Source organism: Sprattus sprattus (genome assembly GCF_963457725.1).
Source record: "Sprattus sprattus genome assembly, chromosome: 2".
Lineage (NCBI taxonomy): Eukaryota > Metazoa > Chordata > Actinopteri > Clupeiformes > Clupeidae > Sprattus > Sprattus sprattus.
In genome coordinates this window covers 45,769,832-45,785,164 of record NC_137921.1, presented here as the reverse complement: position 1 = coordinate 45,785,164, position 15,333 = coordinate 45,769,832, and the positions used below count along the sequence as shown (strand labels likewise).

General features: G+C 44.2%; 1 protein-coding gene across 1 annotated transcript in view; it reads right to left on the bottom strand.

Annotated features, from left to right (window-relative positions):
• Positions 1 to 15,333, bottom strand: part of p3h2 (prolyl 3-hydroxylase 2) — a 54,457-nt gene that overhangs the window by 8,230 nt on the left and 30,894 nt on the right. Inside the window, exons 2-5 of the mRNA XM_080833364.1 lie at positions 8,781 to 8,933; positions 7,864 to 8,053; positions 4,292 to 4,423; positions 1,528 to 1,655 (exon numbers count right to left, since the gene is read on the bottom strand). Of these exons, the coding sequence (XP_080689490.1) occupies positions 1,528 to 1,655; positions 4,292 to 4,423; positions 7,864 to 8,053; positions 8,781 to 8,933 (603 nt within the window). The remainder of the gene's footprint in view (positions 1 to 1,527; positions 1,656 to 4,291; positions 4,424 to 7,863; positions 8,054 to 8,780; positions 8,934 to 15,333) is intronic.

Genomic DNA, 15,333 nt, shown 5'->3' with positions numbered 1-15,333 from the left:
GCGGAGCTTAATGAAGTGAGGTGCCATCTCTCTCTTGCTCTCTCCTGCTTTCTCTCTCTCCCACTCTCTCTCTCTCTTCTACTCTCCATCCCTCTCTTGGCAAATGTCTCCAAAGCACTTTCTATTAGTCGTTCCTGGCGTGCACTTAAAGGAGATGTTTGAACTGGAGCGGCGCCCGGCGTGTCTCCAGTCCCAGATGAAATACAGAGAGCTGCACTGGAGCCCATCAATGGCAGCGCACAAGGAACGTGGAAGGGGCGGGGGTCGAGGGGCAGCGATTGTGAATGTTTTGAAACTGGAGAAGCCAGTAGCATTTGCTGCTACGGTGTCAGAGGAGAGGAGGGGTTGGGGGGATGGAAAAGTAAAAATGAGGGGAAAAATGCCCTCCTCCCAGTCTGTCATGCAAACAGCGTACAGATTGTTTTAGCTCAGGTCTGGCGTTTCAACATATTCCCTCCCACATAATGTGTACCACTCCTACCAGTTCCTGAAATGCAAGGACGCCTTGGCACAAACTGGTCCCTCTGGGTCTCGCTTCCTTTCACTCTCTCTCTCTTTCTCCCTCTTTCACTCTACTGCTCTTTCTCTTTCCGTTAGGCAAAATAGAACTCTATGGCCAATATGAGGGGGTGGCTAGGGGGAGAATGATTCTAGGGAAGAGAGCTTGAGCCAGGAGGGGAATGATAGCTGCTACTATATTCCCTTAACACACACACACACACATACATGCATACACACACACACACACACACACACGCACACACACACACACACACACACGCACACACACACGTGCATGTACTCGCACACATGCAATTCACACACGCACGCACGCACGCACATAAATAAAACCTCACGCATCCACTTGTGGAGGAGCTGTAGCTGGAAAGCGGCGAGAGGGAGAGAACCGGGGGAGATTTTGGCACTCACATGGATCCTCCTCACTAATGGGATCCAGGCTTGGCTGCCCTGTACCAGCAAAGCTGTGTGGGGTTGTTTTTTTCCCCTTACTGTATAGCGCATTCATGTGGATATGTAAGACGCTTCAGAAGAAATGAATTTACAGTCATCTTGTAACATATGGTTGCTATTATAAAGCCATAAACAATCTCCATGTTAATGGCTGCTGTGCACACCAGTGATAAGGCGAAAACGGATTGGGGTTTTCAAATTCCTCACAGGTCATCAGTGACCAGTGAGTGCTCTTAAACAGATCAACAGGCATGATGAAATTCACACCCATCGGGCCATGATCAGACTCAGACGTCCTCACAAACGCCTCGTTGCTCCTGGCCTCAATTTTTCTCTGGACATCCTTAAGATCCTGGACAGTCTTGCCTCCCCAGAGAAATCCTACCATCCATAAAAACACAAGAACCTAAGCCTGAGCTATAGGGTGTGAAATGTTGCAGTCGTGTCAACTTCCAGCAGGGATGGGACAGGTGTCTTCATTCTTTCGTGTGCCATATAAATGATGGCCACATGCATTGTGGTAAGTGCGGACTCTCCAATCCAAAACACTCTCACCTCTCGGGGGGCTGCGGTGTGACCCAGCACCTCCTGGTAATACTCCACGTTATCGGTCATGAACTCATCCCCCGCATGGAACAGCAGGTAGGACTGAGCGCACGCCAAGGCCTCCTGGAAACGGCCCTCTGTGCAGGAGAGAAAGAGAGGGATTGAGGGGGAAGATTGGAAGGAGGTATATGAGAGAGAGAGGGAGGTAAGACAATGAGGTAGTGAAAGACATAAAAGGGGGAAAGGGGATCTGGAGGAAAAAGGCAGATGTTGAGACAAAGAGAGAGAGAAAGGGGGATAAAGAGAAAAAATGGCAGTAAAAGGTGAAGATAAATTGAGAGAGATCCACAAATAGAGCCCTGAGAAACAGAACACGATCCAGAATGTCAAAAAGACAGATGATGAGACAACAGAAGGAGGAGGTGAGGGTTCATCATCAACCTTGTAAGTGGCTTACAGAAACCCACTCACTGTCTGTAGGCACCCTTTCTGTTTACACTTAGGGGGGAAGGTCAGGGTCATGTTCTCTCTGGGAGGCATAAAACACGGCGGATGTATCTGAGTGTCAGTAGGACTGGAAACACCTTAGACAAATCTGTGAAAGACCTTGGATAAATCAAAGTGTTCAAGTATTGGAAAGCCATCATAAACGACATTCCAAGTCCATGACCTCAATGGAGCAATCATCAGTGAGGCTGAGATAGTGGAAACTAAAGTAGAGAGAGAGAGAGAGAGAGAGAGAGAGAGAGAGAGAGAGAGAGAGAGAGAGAGAGAGAAAGGAGAGAGCGAGAGAACAAAACAAAACAGACTGCTCTAGGAAGCTCGCTGAACTCACTAACTTCATGGCCTTCTGTGCTGGTCTAGAAATAGGTGACCTTGTCCCCTTTACTAACCTGTGTGTGACAAACTGAGACTGGTCACGGATCAGTACTTCAGAATATATTCTCTCTTCTCTGAATGAATACAAATATAAGCTTACATGGTAATAGTGTGGGGGGGGGGCTCCAATAGTAGGGTGATCCAGTGGGTTAGGAATTGTAGGGGGCGGTAAGGAGTAAAACACATTATGGCTGGGGGTAAGTTGCTAATTGCTTTAAAGCCTGGATCATTTTATTGGAGAAGTTTTGAGGGGTTGTTGCGGGTGTTTGCATACACAAGGGCTTGGGGAGTTTGTTTGGGCATATTCCAAAACACCACAACCAGGAGGATGTTTGAAGGGGGCGTTTTGGGCTATTTCATGATTCAGCACCCAGGGGGCACATTGAGGGAATATTACACCATGGCACATTACTGTGCCTCTACACCCCGAACAATACACAGCCCATGAGAACTATGGGCCTTGAAAGCTTCAAATCACTTCCTTCTGGCCTACTGAGAGGAACGTTTATACATTCCCAGTCAATCCTCACTACTTTTCCAGGCCCTTTAACAAAGAGGGATTCTATGCATTTCGCCCCATAAAAGCCTACATGTTATTGAGACTGGCTGGGTCAGAGAACATTTCCTGTTGAGTTGTTAGAGGCCATGGAGGGAAAGGAGTTGACTGTTCGATTACAGCTGGCACTATGAAACGACAGGGTGGGGAACCTTGACCTCTCCTCTCGCTCATATGTATATGTGTAACCATGAAATGTGGTCTTGATTACAACAGGGCCTACATGATTGAGAGTGACACAAATAATGGACTCATTTATGGACTGACTATCCATAAGTATCTACAATATTAGAGTACATTTTCCCCCTACAATTTTTTCATGCTGTCCAGTGTCATTTAATCAACACCATTACCTTCAATTGAGACACATGGCATTCACAGTTGACAGGCATTTATGCTAAAATCTGTGCATTAGCAATTTACTCATAAAGGAGAAGCTATCTGTATATTGAGGTCAGGCTGGTCTAGTGAAGACTGTGGGCACAAATCAGCAAACTTAATAGAACAGAGAGGTCATTCTACTAAACGTAATATTGACCCATCATGAAGAGAGATCACCAAGTGAGCCAGGACAACCCCTGTTTACGTTAGCCTCTGAGTCAACTCCAAACCACAAATAAAACACACAAAGCATTGGATAAATAAAACAAAACAAGTAGAATGAAAGAGGGAATGACAGCGTTTACTGCCTGTATAATATTTGAATACTTGTAAAGCACAACAGTTGCTAAACAGTTCCGATCAAACAGGATTAACTTTCTGGACAAATACAAATTCTTCACTTGGCATGAGTAGACACATCTGTTGTTGGGGAATGATTGTGATCTGAAGAGCTTATGAAAGCCTAAATCACTATAAATGCTCCTATGTGCCAGCCAAGTAGTGAATGTTCTTCAATCCCCCATTTTCTTCTATTATCTAAAGTTCCCAGACAGTGAGATATAGTGACTGAGGAGGTAGACAGATAAATAAGTATGCAGTAGTGGAGGGTTTCTGGCAATGTGGCCTTAAACAAGAAATTGAACACATAATAGACCCAACCAGCCAGAAAGAGGCCTTTAAATGCTAACTCAAGTTAATGGCACCTGTGGGTAGATATAGGACATTTTAAGAATTATAGAGGACATTTTTTATTTAATTGTATACATTTCTTTGCATTACACCTACTGATTACATCTTTCTTTAGCAAAACATTTTACTGGCCAATCCCCACTCCTAAATTGTTGTACAGAACATTGCATGTAATTAAACTAAATGAAAAAGGTTGTGATTTTACAACTCATGTCTGGGAAACCAAGGGCATGCTTGTGACTTGCAATAGCAGCTGAAGCAACTTACCTTTGAAGAAGGCAAACTGCAGGTAGTCGTAATACAGGGGCAGGTAGTTCTCCATGGGCGAGAGGCGTCCGGGGCGAGTGGCCAGGTCCCGCACACACTCGTGCTCACAGTGCAGAACCTGGGTGTAGTGATCTGAAAACACAGATAGGCAAGGAACCAGGTTGTGAGTTTGCTGTGTGCAATTAAGAACTCCGGCCCCTTTCCACATCCTCCTTATCCAATGTGCCAGATCGATGCAAAAATGTTGTGATTATCACGGTGCATTCAACAATGCGCAATCAACAATCAACATATTTCAACTGGCTAAGACACAACAAGAGATCTACTCAGACCATGATTAAGCCTTGGACTGTTTGGAAAGCGAAGACATTCTGTCAGTCTGTTTATGTCAGTGAGGTCATAAAACGTGAACTGAACCGAATCCATGACATTGGACTTTCCCTGAACCCCCCTGTGTTCCCTGTGCCAACTGAGCAACTAGAGCCGTTTCAGGTTAAGCGACAAGAACGTTTCCCGCCGTTTGCAAACAAACAAATGGCCCCTCAAGGCTGGTCTTATGAGACTCTTGTTGGAGTGAATGCCTCAAACAAGCACCCACAGTCCATGCCGACCTCAGCAGGTCACAGTGCTGACGGATCGACTCTGCCTGCAGATTCGCATGCAATCATTCCTGCTGAGGGAATCATGGGGAGGAGAAAAATGGGAAGGAAAACGAGGTTCCTCACTCCGATGAGATCATCCCAGTGAATGAGTGCTGCGGCATCAGCCCACTTTTGATGTGGTAGTGTGCAATGCAGCGAAGCACAGGCGACGACTTTCACAAAGTTGTTTTACAGTCCGGATCAGAGACAGGAGGAAGAGGACGAGGAGAGTTCGAAAGGGGCTGCCAAGCACATGTTACTGCATTTCCCCCCACTAATGCAAATGCACATAACAAGTGAATGAGTGGAAATCTCAGCTTCCAACACAACCACAGTGAATCCTACTGCCCTGGCCTTTGAAGTGGCAATGCAATCCATACAAATCCTATTCCTAAGAGTGGCCTTAAAGCAATGCTATTTAAGAATTTGCCACTTTTTAAGGTATGTTTTTATGAGCAACCATTTTTGGTATCATGTCTTAATTAACCTTGATGGTACATGGACATGTGATGAACAGATAAACACACCTGTCATTCCCACAAGCTGTCTAAGCTTTTTGATATGTGGTTTTGTTGGGTTGGGACATGCTGTGAAAATGTAAGAAAAGCCTTCACAGCACAACATTGCCAACACATTTCGCCAAAAGAAGCCCGTAAGCATGTAAGCAAGATTTTATCATTGCCAACGTGGCTGATGGTGGTGTTTGCATGCTTTTAAGATAGGTAGATTGCTAGTTTTAGACCAGTCATACAATTTTTGCAGCAGTGAATATAAAGAAATTACAGACATGCTAAACGTTGGCATGGCCTATTCAAATCGACGGAACGTTTTGGAACATCCTGAAGGGCCGTATAATAAGTACAGGTATTTACGTTTGATTCCTAATTTACAATTGACCTCCGCGGGCCGCACAAGGACAGCCAACGGGCCGCAAATGGCCCTTGGGCCGCACTTTGCCCAGGTCTGCTATACAGTCTCTTTACATCAGGTGAATTTTGCATTTGGTAAATACAGCTAAACCTTCGTTAAAAGGAGTTGCAAGGTGATATGGTGCATCATGGTTGATGAGTTGGAGTTCAGGACAGCAGATTAGTGGAAGGCAGCAGTTGAGTGATGTGTGTCGGAAAGTTTTGATTTGCTTGAAAAATGCACAGGGTTTCGTGGGATTCTGACTTTGAAAAAGCTGGCCACGCTAAGACGCAAGCACGGACGCACACACACACACACACACACAGAAAAAATGTGTCAATAACTTTCTTAATTTCTTCCATCTCCTCCTTGGAGATGTTGACAAGTGTTTTCCAGTCCTGCTCCACCAACAAGTTCATCTTAAATGCAACACCATGAGTGGAACCTTCCTTCCTTCCACCAGCATTAATAACACCACACAGAGCTGTCTGTCTCATCTGAGAAGAGAGTTGGCTAAAATGTGCTCACTGCTTGATTAGACACATGCTCCATGTTGAAAGGCCCGGTTACCATTTTGTAATGTTTTTTGAGCTTTATCCACAAAATCTACTCCGTTTGCAATCGTGGTCTAATCGCGGTCTAATGTCTGATTAAACAAACCTGGCCTGAAAAAAACATTTTTCCAAACACCAAATGTTTTATCTAAAAAATCTTACAGCGCTTGCAGTCAAATATTCACAAACATTCCACATTTTGCGGTCGGTCAGCTCTGCTACTGCTGCCTTTGAATTACTACGTCATGGTTCAGTTGGAACAAATATTTTGTCAAGTACTATTTGACTGGCTTTTTTTCAAAAGTTTGAAAAGCGTATTTGCTTTGAGTAGACTAAAATATTTGTGAAGAGCTAAAATGTATGTTGATGCACACTCTGGAATTCTTGTTCATAACCATGGTAATGAAAACTGGTCCTAAGAATAAACGAGGTTGAAAGAGTTGGGGAGAGAACAGGCATAGTTATATCTGTAAGAGAAGGTAGACAGTAGAGGGGGTATGGTGAAGTTCAACTGTGAGTTGTGCAGTCATTGTACCAGAACACTGTGTCTGTCCTAACAATAACTCTCTCTTATTTGGCAGGGTTTTGGCCTGCTCTGCTAGGCTTGGCCTGTCTTAAGTGTTAAGGTTCTGCAGAAGTCGCTATGTGTCCCACAACAAGCCAAACTAAACCACAACATAAAAGCCAATCAAATGTTAAAAATTACTATCACAACCAGTTACAGTGTTTTGTTGTGTTAGGGGAACTAATAGCTTAGAGTAATATATTGTAATTAGGCTGATTACAAAATGACAAGCAGTGAAAATTGCCAACAAATCCTGACTGATTCAAAACACAAGTTTCCTCCAAGATTTTGTGGTCTGTTAAATCACTTACTGGACCCCATGATTGTGAATAACAAAAACAGGACACAAAACCTTTTTTGTTCCATTGGTTTTTTTGCTCCATTGAATTGTACAGTGAAAATGCTAACTGTCCTTTAATATATCCATGGTGATATAGCATTGTCATGATTTTACTCTGGCCCACACAGGAGCTCTCATCACTGCTATTTATGTGTCCTCACAGTGTTACTTAACCATACGCAGGCCCCCTTTTCCCTTCTTTGAGTTTGAATTCAGATGTTTATGTCAAACATTAAGGGTCACGCTTGGGCATTTCAGAGGAGTTGTAGGAGGTGGGTGAAATTCTCCCTGAACATTTTATCCCTCTATAATACCTCATCTTTGAAGGCATCAACTTATCAACCTCACGCAGTTTTTCTTACAAAGACAGATTGCTGCATCAAACACAAAGAAACTTCCTTTTTCTTACAATGGAGACCATTTCAACAATGTAAAAGCTACCATTTCAATTGTTATTGAAATCTAGTATCTACAAACATTCCCATTTACCCAATGTCAAATAGTTTATGTTAAGGCTAACTGTAAGTAAACACATTCCACCAGGGCGTCCTCCGGCGTCTCACCTGAGATGAGCTCATAGAGGCTGTAGCGGTACAGCACGTGGTCCTGCTCCACGAACCTCTGCGGCCCCTCGCACAGCGCTCTGCACTCCAGGTCCGCCTTGAAGTACTGGGTCAGGGCCTCCTCGAAGAACGTGATGGCCTCCCCATAATGGTCTTGCTCGTACAGCTTAACCCCCTCCGCAAAGGCTTTCTGTAAACACAACAGGATGTTGGGAACATTCGAAGTGTGACCTGTCAGTTGCAGGGCCTCCACCCTTCTGCATCTGCTGTTACTGTAAATAGTGCTGTGTTTGAAAGGAGGAAGCATTTAGCAAAGGGAATGTAATCAGTCAGTCAAGCTTTGGCCTGCACTGTTAGCAATTTGAGTGAAACCGGCACTTTTTTCACTGTGATTTGTATAGTATTGTAGAGCTGCTTTGCAGTGCATTACTGTAAATCACTATTGCATTATGGGAAACTGTACAAAAATAAAATTGTATCTGTGCTATATAAACAAATGCAATTCATTAGAACTGATATTTAAACAACAATTAAGCTATTTAAGTTAATAAATCAGGTCAGAAGTCATAACTTTTCTGCTTTGACCCATGACCCATGTACAAAGGTGATAGTGGCGTAGTACTTCATTGGTATTTCCTTTGAATAGAAATACCTGCTAGACTTTTACAGACGTTTAAGTGCGACAATATAAACTTACGCAAAGATGATGATCACATAAACTTGTCTAATAATGAAAGCATGGCCAGAGGGACTGTCAGTTTTTAACAACGATATGACTGGTGAGGTTCACTGTACAACCAAATTGCATAAAGGACATTTTAATGAGATTTCTGAGTATCATGCCTCATGATATTGACCATAATATGGAATTTTAATCACAAGTAACCTGTTTAGCCTTTTGTTTTGTGAATGAATACCTGATGTGGACGGGCTTCTCTGTCCATAAAATGCTTTGAGTCCACCCCTTTCATGTTCTTATACTGCTCCAGGTTTCGGCTCATCTCCACATGCTCCGGGTTGGCCTGGAAGTATGTGTGTGCTGCAGTAGCTGCCTTGTCCAGCTCCTTCAACTGGAGAGAAAGAAATAAAGAGAGAGAGATAGAGAGAGAGAGAGAGAGAGAGAAAAAGAGAGAGAGAGAACGTGATGTAAACACATGACCTTGACAAGGACCTCATTACGGTCAAGCAATGAGCACAGATGTCTCACTAACGCACATCATTGCCAAACAGGGCACTTTCCCAGGGCATCCTCCATTACAGAGACTATCCACAACATGTGCCCTTGGAACAACACAACATAGATATTCAATACGTCCGCTGCGATTCGATGAGAAAGGAAATGTAAGAACTGAAGATTATCTCCTCTTTCTCCAGAGGGGCTGAGGCTGTTTGGGAAAATCCTATAACCCCCCCCCCCCCCCAGATCCAGGCCCCAACCTCCCAGCCCTCGCTGGACCCCCGCACTCCAGCAGGTTCCGGTTCTGCCTTGCTGAATAGCGGTCTGACTTTAAGACATTGGCCCGATACTGCAACAACACAAACACATTCCTCCTGATGTCTCCTGACTAAACCACGATACAAAAGTTCAGGATATGCGTTGGCTAAAGAGATCAACATTGCTCTGATCTATTCTATTTAAATGGCATTCTACTGCACAGCAAGGTGGGGGGGGGGACTAAGAGATCAGGCACTTGCAATACAAGAACTGTGATGCTGGTCGAGCACAATGCCGCAAGTTCAGTATGCTAATAATAGCTTTCTTCTCAGCCTTGGGAGGAAAGAGTCCTGGTCCTGCCCCTCACAGGAGCAGTGACCCTAAAACTGCCAATCACATGACAGGGTGAAAGACTAGGAGGTCAGCTCGTGCTGCCAATGGCTTTTTAGAAACAAGGCCATTAAGCTCTGGGAGAGAACACAGAGGTCACTCATAAACACAGGGGGGAGAGGAAGTGCTTTATGATGACTCAGTGCACTAAAGGAGAAAAGGCACAGTGATGCTAAAGAGGAAATGTGAGGAACCTGTGACATGACAAACATGACGTGGCACAGATTAAAATAGCTGGTTAATTAGCTAAACTGCTGTTGATGATCAAGTCATTGATCATCTGTTCTTTCTTGTGTGACTAACGAAAGCAATAACGACCTACACTTATGAATCCCCATGCACATCACACGAGGCCGTCTGCACGGTACTGTAAAAACCATATATTTGACTAGTTTTGCTACTGAAAGACATTCGGAGGGTCAAGACCTTTAGAATAAACAGTAAACCTGCAGATGGTTTATTTCTGGCTTGCGTGATGACCTCCAACATATACATCTGCTTATCTTGACCTCAGTAAATATTTGGTCTCACAACATAACACTCACATCTGCACAGAAAGGGAAAAGTGCATAAACTGAATATGAGGAACAAACAGCTGAACCTGACAGCAGCATGTGGTTGCCTTCCACTCTGGGCTGTTTATGTCAGGGGCCTTGATTTGTGACAAACTGAACAAAAACAGTTTGTCTTCTGTGATGAATCCCATTTGGAATGATGTTTGTACACGTTGGCTGCAGACGCAAAAGACACATTCATCTGAGTATCATTATCTAGTTTAAGCACAGGAGGGAAACTGCAAAGGTAGTCTTAAGATTCATGATGTTTATTTTCCAGGTGTAACTACTCATTGTTATCACGTAGAAGGTCATACATATATGAAGGGATGGCAGCTCTTTTGGGTTATTTATTTGAGGTGGTTATGCAGGCACTTCAGTGATTTGACTGCACCTAGCGCAGAAGAAAAAGATGATATCACAGGTATGGCTTTCACTTTCCAGACAGTCACTTCACCCTGCCCATCTAGATGAGGGCTGAAACATTTAGAGATGATCACAAAAACAAATCTCCCGAGTTTCTGAATCTAGCCTGAAGACAAGACTAAATACCATGAGATACATTGTAACCTTCCTCCAGGAACCTGGAACAGTTTAATTTGTGTATTGCAACACTCTTCTAACCTTTGATTGTATCTCTGAAGTCAGAGTGGTGCTCTAAAGGTCACCCTTTCAACAGAAAGAAGACAAGACTATTTGTGTGTTCAGAGCCCTTAGCTACTGATAAATCACTGCCCCTCCCTTGGCTGGGGGGCACTGAAAGCACCCCCGCCCCCGCAACTCTACACCCTCCACACACACAGTAACTTTTTGCCCCTTCAGTTTTTCTGTGATATGGCCAAGTTTTGGCTCTTTTATCTCCAGTAGAGAGAAGCAGCGGATGAAAAGCTGAGGGGGACATGCTTGGTTACCCCTGAAAGGCCAAAGAGCAAGCTGGCGTCGACTGCATTCCTGCACAAGCCGCCTCTGGTTTCTCTCTCTCACTCTCTCTCTGTCTCTCTCTCTCACTTCCTCTCCACTGCCACTGAACTTTAGAGGCTAGGTTGGAGGTGTATGGGGGACTGGACATTTTTGGGTCCCATCCAAATGCTGACCTCTTCAGTTTTCTTTAAAATGCGTAAAATTCCGGGAACCAGAGCCAAGTGGCGTCTCGTAGAGAACGAGAGCTATAGAAAAGACACAGAGAGAAAGACATAAAAAGAGAGGAGAGAGAGACAGAGTTTGCTGGGGCTGGAACACCTGGGTGAGGCATCTCGTGCCCACTCCACCTGCTCCTCCATGGCATCCCGTGTTTGTAACCATAGAGGACTGACAAACAGCCCACTGTGGAGAAGAACCCCGGCAGGCCATGCAACACAAGACCAGACAAACCTGGCACTGCAAGGCAGACTATACAAACAATTCCGAACAGACTTCACCGTCCCAGATTAGCATGGCAGCGCATTGCAACCGACGTTCACTCATCTGGTGTCACACACAGCATTTCGCTCGTTTAGATCCAGCTTTAACGAATAAAAACCACATAGCCACACTCCCCTCGTAGCTGATTGTGTTAGAAAAAGGATTCTCTTGAGTAATAAAGGAGACATTCGACTTTGATATATTGATCTTGGATACACTTTTGTATGCACAGTGACACATTTTCTCATGATGATGGATTTACAGCCCAGTCCCACCGCGCTGACCTCATAAAGTCAACAGAGTCCATCCTTCTGTGGCGGACGAGAGTGGAGGAGTACCACTCACTCACTTACATGCACTCGTGCAAGAAATGACACCATTATTTACAGGGATTAATCAGATTGTAATGAGGGTTAATAATGGATCCTTAAGCAAATGTTTAAGAGCTTTAAACTACCAACATATCTAATCTACTATTAGCACTTTGGGCTTCCTCTGGTCTCAATTTGAATGGTGTCAAATTAACATTACTGTATTTCAGCAGTCTACACTAAGAGCAGCTGTGTTACGTTACTAAGGTTACACAAAACAGAGTGACTTCATCAACAGATTCAAAGGACATGTAAGGACATCAGGGGTCCTGTATTTCTATAGCTAAAACTAATCCTGATTCCGTTTTAATACATTCTAGGAAGAAAATGCAGGCAGTGTGTGAAATTAGAATTTTGGGCCAATCAACTTTTTAATCAACTCATTATCTGAGTGCAATTAAATATAATGACCATATACCACTCTGTGTCTCCAAATAATTAACACACATCCACATAGTGCAGCATAATTCTTAGATGGTAACACACCGATTCTAAGGGCTATTCATTATTATACAGAAGAGAAACCCAGGTATAAGCCGTAATAATAAGACAGCAGTGATATTTTTTGTGATAACACACTCCCTCTTCTGGTATGCGACTTGCACAATCAATTCATATAACTGTGTTTTAAATATTTCTTTAAAGGCCTCCAGGCATGGACACTCATCACAGCCAAGCTCATGAGAGCCGGCAACATTTAGAATGTTTTTCCTCCCCTTGGCAAGTCTACAGTGAGCACCTGTAACCTCCCTCGTGAGGCGAGCCGTGCCAGTCTCACCACAGAGAGACCTGTGTCAGGCAGCCCAGCGGCTCTTGAAGCAAAAATAACAAACCTTTGATGTGGTGCTTGGTCTGAGCCAAGTCAAAGCTCCACCATTTGCATATTTCCCTTACTCTGCACCCATCTCAAGAACGTTATGGGTGCTGTGCATGAAAACGCGGGTGCATGCTTGATCCGTAGAGGAAAATCTTAAAAGGTGCCGGCATGGCTACACTCTGTGCATGGAGGTCTTGCTACAGCTCCTGAAGCCTGCCATAATGGACTTAATGCCGCTGATTCATAGCTTTCATCCACCTGCCAAACTTGACCAGGCTGATTAAAATCTCGATCATAGACTAGTGGGTGAATTCAGATAAGTAAAAGAAGGTGCAACATTTGAAGTCTAGCCTTGCTCTCAGCTGGTTTTAAGTCCTATACTTCCTACACAAAGTACAACTTTAGAAGGACACATTAATATGGAAAAAGACCTTCTGCTGATTCAATATACCCTCAGAGTTCAATATCCTTCAGCATTACAACCGCATGAGATCATAGGTGAGGACATTCAAGGTATTTCCAGCTGAGGAAGGAAGGGCCGACTGTATGAGCTAGAAGCCTTGGGCTCTGACAACAAGGCTCAGACTGAGGGCAACAGGGTGAAGAACTAATACACTGCTCCCCTGTGGCAGTAGGAAATGTCTTCGCTGCCCTTTTTAAGAGGATTTAACAAGCGTTGGTTGACGGGAATATTAACTCACCTTCATTGTCTTGCAGTGAAGACAGACTGACAGGCACGTTTATCCCCACACAGCACAGAGGGTGGCGAGGCCAAGGCCACTGACAGGATATTAAAGCCATGTGCAGGTGTTCGTCTCATAAGGGCACTGGGTGAGGGAGCCACTTTGAGACTGATAATGAATCTCAGAGAGATCATCCACAGCAGACACTCAGACATTCCTACAAACAGTACTCCGAGACCACGCTGTTGCTCAACAAGCGTATGGTGCTGGCAATGACGGCAGATTTGCAAGCCTCCGGGTAAGATTTGGCATGAGATGGACTGACATTACAGGAGATAAGAGTCCTTTTACAGGTGTCTGGGGCCTAGTTATCATGTTACTTATCCTCTACCGTAGACGATAACCATTGGCTACTGCCTTTGTTTTGGCATGGGATTTATTTGAGTGGTGTGAGAGAGGTTCAAAGTGTCAAGAGTTGGCAGCCCAGCAACAGCATAATATGGTCAGTTCCAAGTGAGTAGAACACTTGATAAGACAGATGTTTTGTCTAAATTGTGAGATACTTTGTTAAAAAAAAGAAATTGTGTCAAAACTTGAGACTCAGTTTAGTCTACGGGCTAAATGGTTTAGGCATCCCAAAGAAAGCACACTGGGCAGGGATAGGTTTTCCCAGGTTTAGAAAGTAGAAGACCATCTGGAGTGGCTAATTACAATAGTCCAACTCTCGAATGATGGAGTGGGCGTAATGAGGTGAATTAGCATGCTTAGTGTACGGGTGCTGCCATCATGGTGATACTATTTACCAAGGGAGCCAGGCGTTTTCCACCTGTGTGAAAGCTCAAAGGGGGTGGGGTGGAGGGTCGAGCAACACCTGAACTTTGAGTGGCAACTCCACTCGGAGGCACTTGAGGGAACACAAGTATGTATGCATTGTATGTTATGTTTGGGGTTGCTACTGATATGATGATGCACAGTGATTACGAGACCACATGAATGGCCTTCCCACAGCATCGTGCTGATTTCTGTGTCAAGCCAGGTGAGTCAGACCAAAGTTGACAAGGCAGTGGAGTGTTTCCAAAACATAGCTGTTTCACATCTAAACAGCTGCTTCACATTTCTTGGTTTGCAAAAGCATATCCTAAAAATCTTTTAAGCTCTTTGCATGGGAGCTGCTCCCCAGAGCCCCTACTGTACATCTGTGAGATTGCAGCAGGCCAGCTATAGCACAGGACACACAGTGGGATGTGTGGTTCTTAAAGAGCACTAACTCAAAGCAGACACTTCACATCAGCTAGCAGTAGCTGTCAAAGTGTTGTGATAGCAAGAATTATATCATATTTGGGGATTGCTACACATCTCGGTGTGTACAAAGCCTGATCATAACTTGTAATCTTGTTTGCACACCAACAACGAAATAAAGCTGCTTAGACATTATATTATCTCTTTTCACACAGTTAGAATACAAACTGACCTGGGGCTCATCTGCATGCAGTCCTCAGATAAAGGAAAACCAGAGAGTTTGAGATGCTTTTGCACAACAGCTTTAATATTGTTGGCTTAACCCTGACATTATAAACACTGCAATTGCACTGCATACTGTTGGCGACCTTCACTGTCGCTAGCCCAATATTTAGCTTATATCCTTTATTTATGGCAAAGGCATCTGTAACTAAAACAAGTGGTGCACCATGTCGTCTCCCATCCACGGCAGGAGAGAGATGCTCTTCAGACCCCTGAGCACAAACAGACTAAACTGTTGTAAAAGGCCACAGCTGTTAAGATAAACAAGCATGGAAAAGCTGCCGACACATTCCTGTTA